This window comes from Bombina bombina, chromosome 9 (genome assembly GCF_027579735.1).
Source record: "Bombina bombina isolate aBomBom1 chromosome 9, aBomBom1.pri, whole genome shotgun sequence".
Taxonomy (NCBI): domain Eukaryota; kingdom Metazoa; phylum Chordata; class Amphibia; order Anura; family Bombinatoridae; genus Bombina; species Bombina bombina.
In genome coordinates, this window is record NC_069507.1 from 278730531 (window position 1) to 278745874 (window position 15344).

A 15344-nucleotide genomic window follows, 5' to 3' on the forward strand; every position below is an offset into this window, starting at 1 on the left:
TCCCACCCTCTGTCTCTCTCACTCCTTCCCACCCTCTGTCTCTCTCTCTCTTTCTCTCCCTCCAACCCTCTGTCTCTCTCTTTTTTTTCTGCCTCCCACTCGCTGTCTCACTTTCTCTCACCCTCTGTCTGTCTCTCTCTCTCTCCCTCTCACCCTCTGTCTCTCTCTCCCTCCCACCCTCTGTCTCTCTCTCTTTCTCTCCCTCCCACCCTCTATCTCTCTTTCCCTCCCACCCTCTGTCTCTCTCTCTCCCTCCCACCCTCTGTCTCTCTCTCTTTCTCTCCCTCCAACCCTCTGTCTCTCTTTTTTTTCTGCCTCCCACTCGCTGTCTCACTTTCTCTCACCCTCTGTCTGTCTCTCCCTCCCACCCTCTGTCTCTCTCTCTTTCTCTCCCTCCCACCCTCTATCTCTCTTTCCCTTTATCTGTCTGTTTCATCCTCCTCTCATCTCTGCTTGTCTCTCTCTCTCTCCCTCCCACCCGCTGTCTCTCTGCCTCTCCCTCCCACCCTCTGTCTCTCTCTCTCTCCCTCCCACCCGCTGTCTCTCTCTCTGGCTCTCTCTCTCCCTCCCACCCTCTGTCTCTCTCTCTTTCTCTCCCTCCCACCCTCTGTCTCTCTCTCTTTCTCTCCCTCCCACCCTCATTCTCTCTTTCCCTTTATCTCTTTCATCCTCCTCTCATCTCTGCTTGTCTCTCTCTCACAGGTGTGTGACGCAGAGTGGCATCATTACGCGCTCAGTCTTGAGTTTCCTACAGTCTCTCTGTATGTGGATGGAGTAACATATGACCCTGCTCTTATTCACGACAATGGCGCACTTACGCCTCCGAGGCACCAAGCTCGTCTGATGATAGGCGGCTGTTGGGCAGGTGAGGATGAAGCACGAGAGAGAATCAAAAGGTGTGGGGAGGTGGGGGAGATGATATGGCTGTCAGGTAAAGACAAAATCACTGTCCTCTCCTTCACATTAGTTTGCTAAAAGTAAACTTTATATTCTGCTCAGCTGGTTTATGGCTTCTGATACATTAGAATTACTAGAATCAGACATGAAATATAACACTCGGATATACTGGGCTCTATATGAACAAGGGGCTAGATTAAAAGTGGAGTGCTATTTTGTGCTCCCGCTCTCAAGCTAACTTTGGTAGACGGAGGTTTTTTGCCTACATCGGATTGTGTTCGTATTACAAGTTGAAAGTAAAAGTTTGTGTCCGCTCCTTATCACCTCCCTCACTCTCAAGTGCATAACTGACATAGGAAGAATAACTTTATAGCAAGTGCCAAGCAAGCTAGGGTTAAATTATTAACCCTTCACCATCTGTATAGCAGGACACTACAATGTACATTAGTTTATATAGATATTACACAGTCTGATATTAATATAAAATCTAATAATGTTATAGTATTAACCTTTCAGTGTCTGTATAGCAGGACACTACAATGCACACTAGGTTATATAGATATTACACAGCCTGATATTAATATATAATCTAATAATGTTATATTATTAACCCTTCAGCCTCTGTATAGCAGGACACCACAATGTACATTAGTTTATATAGATATTACACAGTCTGATATTAATATAAAATCTAATAATGTTATAGTATTAACCCTTCAGCGCCTGTATAGCAGGACACTACAATGCACACTAGTTTATATAGATGTTACACAGCCTGATATTAATATATATACAAAAAGATACAATATACAGTGCTAGATGGAAAATAACACTTAAATGTAACAACAAGAACTGATACTCTCCTTTTAGATAAGACCGCAGCCTTCTTACAGTCTCTCCTCTGTGACTGTTTTATACAAGTGGAAAAATGGCAAATAGATGGCGCTGGTCTGTACAGTGATGTTTCTCTATATGGCGAAGAGAAAAAGGGCTTGAGGTGTGTGTAGGATCCAATTAATATAAGTGCAGTATACTCACTCCATAAGTAGTGGGAGTTCAGCTGCGATGTAATGTGTCTCCAGAGTGATGTAGTTCCCCCAGAATAGTTTCAGAATCTCTCAAGAACCTGTTAATAGGTCTGCAAGCAAATGAAGACTCAAAATGACCAAAGGTGTCCAGTAAATCAAGAAAAAACAAAATAGTAACTTACTCCATAAATAGGAGAATCCGGGTTGTCTCAGCAAAGAAGAATATCAACAGTCTTCCAACTTTGATAAAAAGATATTTATTTAAGCTCAACGCGTTTCAACTTTTAGCAAGTCTTTCTCAAGAGCAATATAAAATCAATAAAAGCAAGTAGCTTTTATTGATCATACACAGCTACTTGCTTTTATTGATTTTATATTGCTCTTGAGAAAGACTTGCTAAAAGTTGAAACGCGTTGAGCTTAAATAAATATCTTTTTATCAAAGTTGGAAGACTGTTGATATTCTTCTTTGCTGAGACAACCCGGATTCTCCTATTTATGGAGTAAGTTACTATTTTGTTTTTTCTTGATTTACTGGACACCTTTGGTCATTTTGAGTCTTCATTTGCTTGCAGACCTATTAACAGGTTCTTGAGAGATTCTGAAACTATTCTGGGGGAACTACATCACTCTGGAGACACATTACATCGCAGCTGAACTCCCACTACTTATGGAGTGAGTATACTGCACTTATATTAATTGGATCCTACACACACCTCAAGCCCTTTTTCTCTTCGCCATATAGAGAAACATCACTGTACAGACCAGCGCCATCTATTTGCCATTTTTCCACTGATATTAATATATAATCTAATAATGTTATACTATTAACCCTTCAGCATCTGTATAGCAGGACATTACAATGCACACTAGTTTATTTAGATGTTACACAGCCTGATATTAATATCTAATCTAATAATGTTATATTATTAACCCTTCAGCATCTGTATAGCAGGAAATTACAATGCACACTAGTTTATATAGATGTTACACAGCCTGATATTAATATATAATCTTATAATGTTATATTATTAACCCTTCAGCATCTGTATAGCAGGACACTACAGTGCACACTAGTTTATATAGATGTTACACAGCCTGATATTAATCTATAATCTAATAATGTTATATTACTAACCCTTCAGCATCTGTATAGCAGGACCCTACAATGCACACTAGTTTATATAGATGTTACACAGCCTGATATTAATATATAATCTAATAATGTTATATTATTAACCCTTCAGCGTCTGTATAGCAGGACACTACAATGCACACTAGTTTATATAGATGTTACACAGCCTGATATTAATCTATAATCTAATAATGTTATATTATTAACCCTTCAGCATCTGTATAGCAGGACACTACAATGCACACTAGTTTATATAGATGTTACACAGCCTGATATTAATATATAATCTAATAATGTTATAGTATTAACCCTTCAGCATCTGTATAGCAGGACACCACAATGCACACTAGTTTATATAGATGTTACACAGCCTGATATTAATATATAATCTTATAATGTTATATTATTAACCCTTCAGCATCTGTATAGCAGGACACTACATTGCACACTAGTTTATATAGCTGTTACACAGCCTGATATTAATATATAATCTAATAATGTTATATTATTAACCCTTCAGCATCTGTATAGCAGGACAGTACAATGCACACTAGTTTATATAGATATTACACAGTCTGATATTAATCTATAATCTAATAATGTTATATTATTAACCCTTCAGCATCTGTATAGCAGGACACTACAGTGCACACTAGTTTATATAGATGTTACACAGCCTGATATTAATATATCATCTAATAATGTTATATTATTAACCCTTCAGCCTCTGTATAGCAGGACACTACACTGCACACTAGTTTATATAGATGTTACACTGCCTGATATTAATATATCATCTAATAATGTTATATTATTAACCCTTCAGCATCTGTATAGCAGGACACCACAATGCACACTAGTTTATATAGATGTTACACAGCCTGATATTAATATATAATCTAATAATGTTTTATTATTAACCCTTCAGCCTCTGTATAGCAGGACACTACACTGCACACTAGTTTATATAGATGTTACATAGCCTGATATTAATATATAATCTAATAATGTTATATTATTAACCCTTCAGCATCTGTATAGCAGGACATTACAATGCACACTAGTTTATATAGATGTTACACAGCCTGATATTAATATATAATCTAATAATGTTATATTATTAACCCTTCAGCATCTGTATAGCAGGACACTACAATGCACACTAGTTTATTTAGATGTTACACAGCATGATATTAATATATAATCTAATAATGTTATATTATTAACCCTTCAGCATCTGTATAGCAGGAAACTACAGTGCACACTAGTTTATATAGATGTTACACAGCCTGATATTAATATATAATCTAATAATGTTATATTATTAACCCTTCAGCATCTGTATTGCAGGACACTACAATGCACATTAGTTTATATAGATGTTACACAGCCTGATATTAATATATAATCTAATAATGTTATATTATTAACCCTTCAGCATCTGTATAGCAGGACACTACACTGCACACTAGTTTATATAGATGTTACACAGCCTGATATTAATATATAATCTAATAATGTTATACTATTAACCCTTCAGACTCTGTATAGCAGGACACCACAATGCACACTAGTTTATATAGATGTTACACAGCCTGATATTAATATATAATCTAATAATGTTATATTATTAACCCTTTATCATCTGTATAGCAAGACACTACATTGCACACTAGTTTATATAGATGTTACACAGCCTGATATTAATATATAATCTAATAATGTTATTAACCCTTCAGCGTCTGTATAGCAGGACACTACAATGCACACTAGTTTATATAGATGTTACACAGCCTGATATTAATATATAATCTAATAATGTTATAGTATTAACCCTTCAGCATCTGTATAGCAGGGCACTACATTGCACACTAGTTTATATAGATGTTACACAGCCTGATATTAACCCCTTAAGGACCAGCGACGTACCCTGTATGTCACTGGCCTTTTTTTGGGACTTGATTGTTTTATAGCGTGGTCTTGCCACCAGCGTTGAGACTGCTCTATTCCACAAAGCCTGCTGGAGGGAGGGTATTAATAGCGTCTTCTTGCTAGACTTGTGCTTTTATGTTCTGACCCTTAACGACCAGTGACATACAGGGTACATTGTGGTCATTAAGGGGTTAATATATAATCTAATAATGTTATATTATTAACCCTTCAGCATCTGTACAGCAGGACACTACATTGCACACTAATTTATATAGATGTTACACAGAGTGATATTAATATATAATCTAATAATGTTATATTATTAACCCTTCAGCATCTGTATAACAGGACACTATAGTGCACACTAGTTTATATAGATGTTACACAGCCTGATATTAATATATAATCTAATAATGTTATATTATTAACCCTTCAGCATCTGTATAGCAGGACACTACAATGCACACTAGTTTATATAGATGTTACACAGCCTGATATTAATATATAATCTAATAATGTTATAGTATTAACCCTTCAGCATCTGTATAGCAGGACACCACAATGCACACTAGTTTATATAGATGTTACACAGTCTGATATTAATATATAATCTAATAATGTTATATTATTAACCATTCAGCATCTGTATAACAGGAAACTACATTGCACACTAGTTTATATAGATGTTACACAGCCTGATATTAATATATAATCTAATAATGTTATATTATTAACCCTTCAGCATCTGTATAGCAGGACACTACAATGCACACTAGTTTATATAGATGTTACACAGCCTGATATTTATATATAATCTAATAATGTTATATTATTAACCATTCAGCATCTGTATAGCAGGACACTACAGTGCACACTAGTTTATATAGCTGTTACACAGCCTGATATTAATACATAATCTAATAATGTTATATTATTAACCCTTCAGCATCTGTATAGCAGGGCACTACATTGCACACTAGTTTATATATATGTTACACAGCCTGATATTAATATATAATCTAATAATGTTATATTATTAACCCTTCAGCATCTGTATAGCAGGACACTATAGTGCACACTAGTTTATATAGATGTTACACAGCCTGATATTAATATATAATCTAATAATGTTATATTATTAACCCTTCAGCATCTGTATAGCAGGACACCACAATGCACACTAGTTTATATAGATGTTACACAGCCTGATATTAATACATAATCTAATAATGTTATATTATTAACCCTTCAGCATCTGTATAGCAGGGCACTACAATGCACACTAGTTTATATAGATGTTACACAGTCTGATATTAATATATAATCTAATAATGTTATAGTATTAACCCTTCCGCATCTGTATAGCAGGACACTACAATGCACACTAGTTTATATAGATGTTACACAGCCTGATATTAATATATAATCTAATAATGTTATATTATTAACCCTTCAGCATCTGTATAGCAGGACACTACAATGCACACTAGTTTATATAGATGTTACACAGCCTGATATTAATATATAATCTAATAATGTTATATTATTAACCCTTCAGCATCTGTATAGCAGGACACTACAATGTACACTAGTTTATATAGATGTTACACAGCCTGATATTAATATATAATCTAATAATGTTATATTATTAACCCTTCAGCATCTGTATAGCAGGACACTACAATGCACACTAGTTTATATAGATGTTACACAGCCTGATATTAATATATAATCTAATAATGTTATATTATTAACCATTCAGCATCTGTATAGCAGGACACTACAGTGCACACTAGTTTATATAGATGTTACACAGCCTGATATTAATATATAATCTAATAATGTTATAGTATTAACCCTTCAGCATCTGTATAGCAGGACACTACAATGCACACTAGTTTATATAGATGTTACACAGCCTGATATTAATATATAATCTAATAATGTTATATTATTAACCCTTCAGCATCTGTATAGCAGGACACTACAATGCACACTAGTTTATATAGATGTTACATAGCCTGATATTAAAATATAATCTAATAATGTTATATTATTAACTCTTCAGCATCTGTATAGCAGGACACTACACTGCACACTAGTTTTTATAGATGTTACACAGCCTGATATTAATATATAATCTAATAATGTTATATTATTAACCCTTCAGCATCTGTATAGCAGGACATTACAATGCACACTAGTTTATATAGATGTTACACAGCCTGATATTAATATATAATCTAATAATGTTATATTATTAACCCTTCAGCATCTGTATAGCAGGACACTACACTGCACACTAGTTTATATAGCTGTTACACAGCCTGATATTAATATATAATCTAATAATGTTATATTATTAACCCTTTATCATCTGTATAGCAAGACACTACAATGCACACTAGTTTATAAAAAAAAAATAAGTTTACAGAAAATAAAAAATCAAATTATCAAATTTTACAAAATTTAACCTAATCCCTATGAAAATAAAAAAGCCCCCCCCCACCCCCCAAAATAAAGAACCTAACACTAAAAAAAACTAAACTACCCATTGCCCTGAAAAGGGCATTTGTTTGGGCATTTTCCTTTAAAGGGCATTTTGCTCTTTTACTGCCCATCCCTGATCTAATTAAAACAAACCCCCCCAAAAAAACCTTTAAAAAACCCAAGTCTACCCCCCAGGTTGGTATTCACGGTTGCTGAAGTCCGGCGGAGAAGGTTGTGTCCCATGCGGTATTATATATCTCATGGCTCCCCTTATCCCTCCCTGGTATTATATATCTCATGGCTCCCCTTACCCCTCCCTGGTATTATATATCACATGGCTCTCCCTTACACCTCCCTGGTATTATATATCACATGGCTCCCCCTTACCCCTCCCTGGTATTATATATCACATGGCTCCCCTTATCCCTCCCTGGTATTATATATCACATGGCTCCCCTTATCCCTCCCTGGTATTATATATCACATGGCTCCCCTTATCCCTCCCTGGTATTATATATCTCATGGCTCCCCTTACCCCTCCCTGGTATTATATATCACATGGCTCTCCCTTACACCTCCCTGGTATTATATATCACATGGCTCCCCTTATCCCTCCCTGGTATTATATATCACATGGCTCCCCTTATCCCTCCCTGGTATTATATATCTCATGGCTCCCCTTACCCCTCCCTGGTATTATATATCACATGGCTCTCCCTTACCCCTCCCTGGTATTATATATCACATGGCTCCCCTTACCCCTCCCTGGTATTATATATCACATGGCTCCCCCTTACCCCTCACTGGTATTATATATCACATGGCTCCCTTTACCCCTCCCTGGTATTATATATCACATGGCTCCCTTTACCCCTCCCTGGTATTATATATCACATGGCTCTCCCTTACCCCTCCCTGGTATTATATATCACATGGCTCTCCCTTACCCCTCCCTGGTATTATATATCACATTGCTCCCTTTACCCCTCCCTGGTATTATATATCACATGGCTCCCCTTACCCCTCCCTGGTATTATATATCACATGGCTCCCTTTACCCCTCCCTGGTATTATATATCTCATGGCTCCCCTTTACCCCTCCCTGGTATTATATATCTCATGGCTCCCCTTTACCCCTCCCTGGTATTATATATCACATGGCTCTCCCTTACACCTCCCTGGTATTATATATCACATGGCTCTCCCTTACACCTCCCTGGTATTATATATCACATGGCTCTCCCTTACTCCTCCCTGGTATTATATATCACATGGCTCTCCCTTACACCTCCCTGGTATTATATGTCACATGGCTCCCCTTACTCCTCCCTGGTATTATATATCACATGGCTCCCCCTTACCCCTCCCTGGTATTATATATCACATGGCTCCCCTTACTCCTCCCTGGTATTATATATCACATTGCTCCCCCTTACACCTCCCTGGTATTATATATCACATGGCTCCCCTTACACCTCACTGGTATTATATATCACATTGCTCCCCTTACTCCTCCCTGGTATTATATATCACATTGCTCCCCCTTACTCCTCCCTGGTATTATATATCACATGGCTCTCCCTTACACCTCGCTGGTATTATATATCACATTGCTCCCCCTTACTCCTCGCTGGTATTATATATCACATGGCTCTCCCTTACACCTCGCTGGTATTATATATCACATGGCTCCCCTTACCCCTCCCTGGTATTATATATCACATGGCTCCCCCTTACCCCTCCCTGGTATTATATATCACATGGCTCCCCCTTACCCCTCACTGGTATTATATATCACATGGCTCTCCTTACCCCTCCCTGGTATTATATATCACAGGGCTCCCTTTACCCCTCCCTGGTATTATATATCACATGGCTCTCCTTACCCCTCCCTGGTATTATATATCACAGGGCTCCCTTTACCCTTCCCTGGTATTATATATCACATGGCTCCCCCTTACCCCTCACTGGTATTATATATCACATGTCTCCCCCTTACCCCTCACTGGTATTATATATCTCATGGCTCCCCTTACACCTCACTGGTATTATATATCACATGGCTCCCCCTTACACCTCCCTGGTATTATATATCACATTGCTCCCCCTTACTCCTCCCTGGTATTATATATCAAATGGCTCCCCTTACCCCTCCCTGGTATTATATATCACATTGCTCCCCCTTACCCCTCCCTGGTATTATATATCTCATTGCTCCCCTTACTCCTCCCTGGTATTATATATCACATGGCTCCCCTTACTCCTCCCTGGTATTATATATCACATGGCTCTCCCTTACCCCTCCCTGGTATTATATATCACATGGCTCCCCTTACTCCTCCCTGGTATTATATATCACATGGCTCTCCCTTACCCCTCCCTGGTATTATATATCACATGGCTCCCCCTTACCCCTCCCTGGTATTATATATCACATGGCTCCCCCTTACCCCTCCCTGGTATTATATATCACATGGCTCCCCCTTACCCCTCACTGGTATTATATATCACATGGCTCTCCTTACCCCTCCCTGGTATTATATATCACAGGGCTCCCTTTACCCCTCCCTGGTATTATATATCACATGGCTCTCCTTACCCCTCCCTGGTATTATATATCACAGGGCTCCCTTTACCCTTCCCTGGTATTATATATCACATGGCTCCCCCTTACCCCTCACTGGTATTATATATCACATGTCTCCCCCTTACCCCTCACTGGTATTATATATCTCATGGCTCCCCTTACACCTCACTGGTATTATATATCACATGGCTCCCCCTTACACCTCCCTGGTATTATATATCACATTGCTCCCCCTTACTCCTCCCTGGTATTATATATCACATGGCTCCCCTTACCCCTCCCTGGTATTATATATCACATTGCTCCCCCTTACCCCTCCCTGGTATTATATATCTCATGGCTCCCCTTACTCCTCCCTGGTATTATATATCACATGGCTCCCCTTACTCCTCCCTGGTATTATATATCACATGGCTCTCCCTTACCCGTCCCTGGTATTATATATCTCATGGCTCCCCTTACTCCTCCCTGGTATTATATATCACATGGCTCTCCCTTACACCTCCCTGGTATTATATATCACATGGCTCCCCTTACTCCTCCCTGGTATTATATATCACATGGCTCTCCCTTACCCGTCCCTGGTATTATATATCTCATGGCTCCCCTTACTCCTCCCTGGTATTATATATCACATGGCTCTCCCTTACCCGTCCCTGGTATTATATATCACATGGCTCCCCTTACTCCTCCCTGGTATTATATATCACATGGCTCTCCCTTACCCCTCCCTGGTATTATATATCACATGGCTCCCCCTTACCCCTCCCTGGTATTATATATCACATGGCTCCCCTTACTCCTCCCTGGTATTATATATCACATGGCTCTCCCTTACCCCTCCCTGGTATTATATATCACATGGCTCCCCCTTACCCCTCCTTGGTATTATATATCACATGGCTCCCCCTTACACCTCCCTGGAATTATATATCACATGGCTCCCCTTACCCCTCCCTGGTATTATATATCACATGGCTCCCCCTTACACCTCCCTGGTATTATATATCACATGGCTCCCCCTTACACCTCCCTGGTATTATATATCACATGGCTCTCCCTTACACCTCCCTGGTATTATATATCTCATGGCTCCCCTTACCCCTCCCTGGTATTATATATCACATGGCTTCCCCTTACTCCTCCCTGGTATTATATATCTCATGGCTCCCCTTACCCCTCCCTGGTATTATATATCACATGGCTCTCCCTTACACCTCCCTGGTATTATATATCTCATGGCTCCCCTTACCCCTCCCCGGTATTATATATCACATTGCTCCCCCTTACTCCTCCCTGGTATTATATATCTCATGGCTCCCCTTACCCCTCCCTGGTATTATATATCTCATGGCTCCCCCTTACTCCTCCCTGGTATTATATATCTCATGGCTCCCCTTACACCTCCCTGGTATTATATATCACATGGCTTACCCTTACCCCTCACTGGTATTATATATCTCATGGCTCCCCTTACTCCTCCCTGGTATTATATATCCCATGGCTCCCCTTACCCCTCCCTGGTATTATATATCTCATGGCTCCCCCTTACACCTCCCTGGTATTATATATCACATGGCTCTCCCTTACACCTCCCTGGTATTATATATCACATGGCTCCCCCTTACCCCTCCCTGGTATTATATATCTCATTGCTCCCCCTTACTCCTCCCTGGTATTATATATCACATTGCTCCCCCTTACTCCTCCCTGGTATTATGTATCTCATGGCTCCCCTTACCCCTCCCTGGTATTATATATAACATGGCTTACCCTTACCCCTCCCTGGTATTATATATCTCATGGCTCCCCCTTACCCCTCCCTGGTATTATATATCTCATGGCTCCCCCTTACTCCTCCCTGGTATTATATATCTCATGGCTCCCCCTTACCCCTCCCTGGTATTATATATCACATGGCTTACCCTTACCCCTCCCTGGTATTATATATCTCATGGCTCCCCCTTACTCCTCCCTGGTATTATATATCTCATGGCTCCCCCTTACCCCTCCCTGGTATTATATATCACATTGCTCCCCCTTACTCCTCCCTGGTATTATATATCTCATGGCTCCCCCTTACTCCTCCCTGGTATTATATATCACATGGCTCTCCCTTACCCCTCACTGGTATTATATATCACATTGCTCCCCCTTACTCCTCCCTGGTATTATATATCACATGGCTCCCCTTACTCCTCCCTGGTATTATATATCACATGGCTCTCCCTTACCCCTCACTGGTATTATATATCACATGGCTTACCCTTACCCCTCGCTGGTATTATATATCACATGGCTTCCCCTTACCCCTCACTTGTATTATATATCACATGGCTCCCCCTTACTCCTCCCTGGTATTATATATGACATGGCTCCCCTTACTCCTCCCTGGTATTATATATCACATGGCTCTCCCTTACCCCTCACTGGTATTATATATCACATGGCTTCCCCTTACCCCTCACTTGTATTATATATCACATGGCTCCCCCTTACCCCTCACTGGTATTATATATCACATGGCTCCCCTTACCCCTCCCTGGTATTATATATCTCATGGCTCCCCTTACTCCTCCCTGGTATTATATATGTCATGGCTCCCCTTACACCTCCCTGGTATTATATATCACATTGCTCCCCCTTACTCCTCCCTGGTATTATATATCTCATGGCTCCCCCTTACCCCTCCCTGGTATTATATATCACATGGCTTCTCCTTACCCCTCCCTGGTATTATATATCACATGGCTCTCCCTTACCCCTCACTGGTATTATATATCACATGGCTTACCCTTACCCCTCGCTGGTATTATATATCACATGGCTTCCCCTTACCCCTCATTTGTATTATATATCACATGGCTCCCCCTTACTCCTCCCTGGTATTATATATCACATGGCTCCCCTTACTCCTCCCTGGTATTATATATCACATGGCTCTCCCTTACCCCTCACTGGTATTATATATCACATGGCTTACCCTTACCCCTCGCTGGTATTATATATCACATGGCTTCCCCTTACCCCTCACTTGTATTATATATCACATGGCTCCCCCTTACCCCTCACTGGTATTATATATCACATGGCTCCCCTTACCCCTCCCTGGTATTATATATCTCATGGCTCCCCTTACTCCTCCCTGGTATTATATATGTCATGGCTCCCCTTACACCTCCCTGGTATTATATATCACATTGCTCCCCCTTACTCCTCCCTGGTATTATATATCTCATGGCTCCCCCTTACCCCTCCCTGGTATTATATATCACATGGCTTCTCCTTACCCCTCCCTGGTATTATATATCACATGGCTCCCCTTACCCCTCCCTGGTATTATATATCACATGGCTTCTCCTTACCCCGCCCTGGTATTATATATCACGTGGCTCCCCTTACTCCTCCCTGGTATTATATATCACATGGCTCTCCCTTACACCTCCCTGGTATTATATATCTCATGGCTCCCCCTTACCCCTCCCTGGTATTATATATCACATGGCTCCCCCTTACACCTCCCTGGTATTATATATCTCATGGCTCCCCCTTACCCCTCCCTGGTATTATATATCACATGGCTCCCCTTACTCCTCCCTGGTATTATATATCTCATGGCTCCCCTTACTCCTCCCTGGTATTATATATCTCATGGATCCCCCTTACCCCTCACTGGTATTATATATCACATGGCTCCCCCTTACCCCTCCCTGGTATTATATATCACATGGCTCCCCCTTACCCCTCCCTGGTATTATATATCACATGGCTCCCCCTTACCCCTCCCTGGTATTATATATCACATGGCTCCCCCTTACCCCTCACTGGTATTATATATCACATGGCTTACCCTTACTCCTCCCTGGTATTATATATCTCATGGCTTACCCTTACCCCTCACTAGTATTATATATCACATGGCTCCCCCTTACCCCTCCCTGGTATTATATATCACATGGCTCCCCCTTACCCCTCCCTGGTATTATATATCACATGGCTCACCTTACCCCTCCCTGGTATTACATATCTAATGGCTCCCCTTACCCCTCCCTGGTATTATATATCACATGGCTCCCTTTACCCCTCCCTGGTATTATATATCTCATGGCTCCCTTTACCCCTCCCTGGTATTATATATCTCATGGCTCCCCTTACCCCTCCCTGGCATTATATATCACATGGCTCCCCCTTACCCCTCCCTGGTATTATATATCACATGGCTCTCCCTTATACCTCCCTGGTATTATATATCACATGGCTCCTCTTACCCCTCCCTGGTATTATATATCACATGGCTCCCCTTACCCCTCCCTGGTATTATATATCACATGGCTCTCCCTTACACCTCCCTGGTATTATATATCTCATGGCTCCCCTTACCCCTCCCTGGTATTATATATCACATGGCTCTCCCTTACCCGTCCCTGGTATTATATATCACATGGCTCTCCATTACCCCTCCCTGGTATTATATATCACATGGCTCCCCTTATCCCTCCCTGGTATTATATATCTCATGGCTCCCCTTACCCCTCCCTGGTATTATATATCACATGGCTCTCCCTTACACCTCCCTGGTATTATATATCACATGGCTCCCCTTACCCCTCCCTGGTATTATATATCACATGGCTCTCCCTTACACCTCCCTGGTATTATATATCACATGGCTCCCCCTTACCCCTCCCTGGTATTATATATCACATGGCTCCCCTTACCCCTCCCTGGTATTTTATATATCATGGCTCCCCCTTACACCTCCCTGGTATTACATATTACATGGCACCCCCTTACCTCTCCCAGTGGTATTATATATCTCATGGCTCCCCTTACCCCTCCCTGGTATTATCTATATCATGGCTCCCCTTACCCCTCCCTGGTATTATATATCACATGGCTCCCCTTACCCCTCCCTGGTATTATCTATATCATGGCTCCCCTTACCCCTCCCTGGTATTATATATCACATGGCTCCCCCTTACACCTCCCTGGTATTATTTACAGACATCCCAACTCTCCCTGAAGTTCAGGGAGTCTCCCTGATTTTAATAGCGGCTCCCTGATGCCAGCAAATGGAATGCAATCTCCCTGAAACTCCAAGTACTATGATCCAATGTGGCCCAAATTGCTGGGACGTTATAGAACCCTCAAAGCATCAGTAACCAAAAAGCCCCCACTGGTTTTAATAAAATAAAAAACAAATACTACCTTATTTACTGCACGTAATTAAACATCGTATTCTAAAATATTTAAGCATTCAACAAGCGTACGATCAC

At 40.6% G+C, this 15344-nt stretch overlaps 2 protein-coding genes across 2 annotated transcripts in view; both read left to right on the plus strand.

The window, feature by feature from the left end:
• The window catches only part of LOC128640333 (tyrosine-protein phosphatase non-receptor type 6), a 411611-nt gene that overhangs the window by 139692 nt on the left and 256575 nt on the right, over window positions 1-15344 (plus strand). The gene's annotated exons all lie outside the window — the stretch shown is intronic.
• Window positions 1-15344, plus strand: part of LOC128640590 (calsyntenin-3-like) — a 145582-nt gene that overhangs the window by 65469 nt on the left and 64769 nt on the right. Inside the window, exon 10 of the mRNA XM_053693060.1 lies at window positions 703-931. Within this exon, the coding sequence (XP_053549035.1) occupies window positions 703-931 (229 nt within the window). The remainder of the gene's footprint in view (window positions 1-702; window positions 932-15344) is intronic.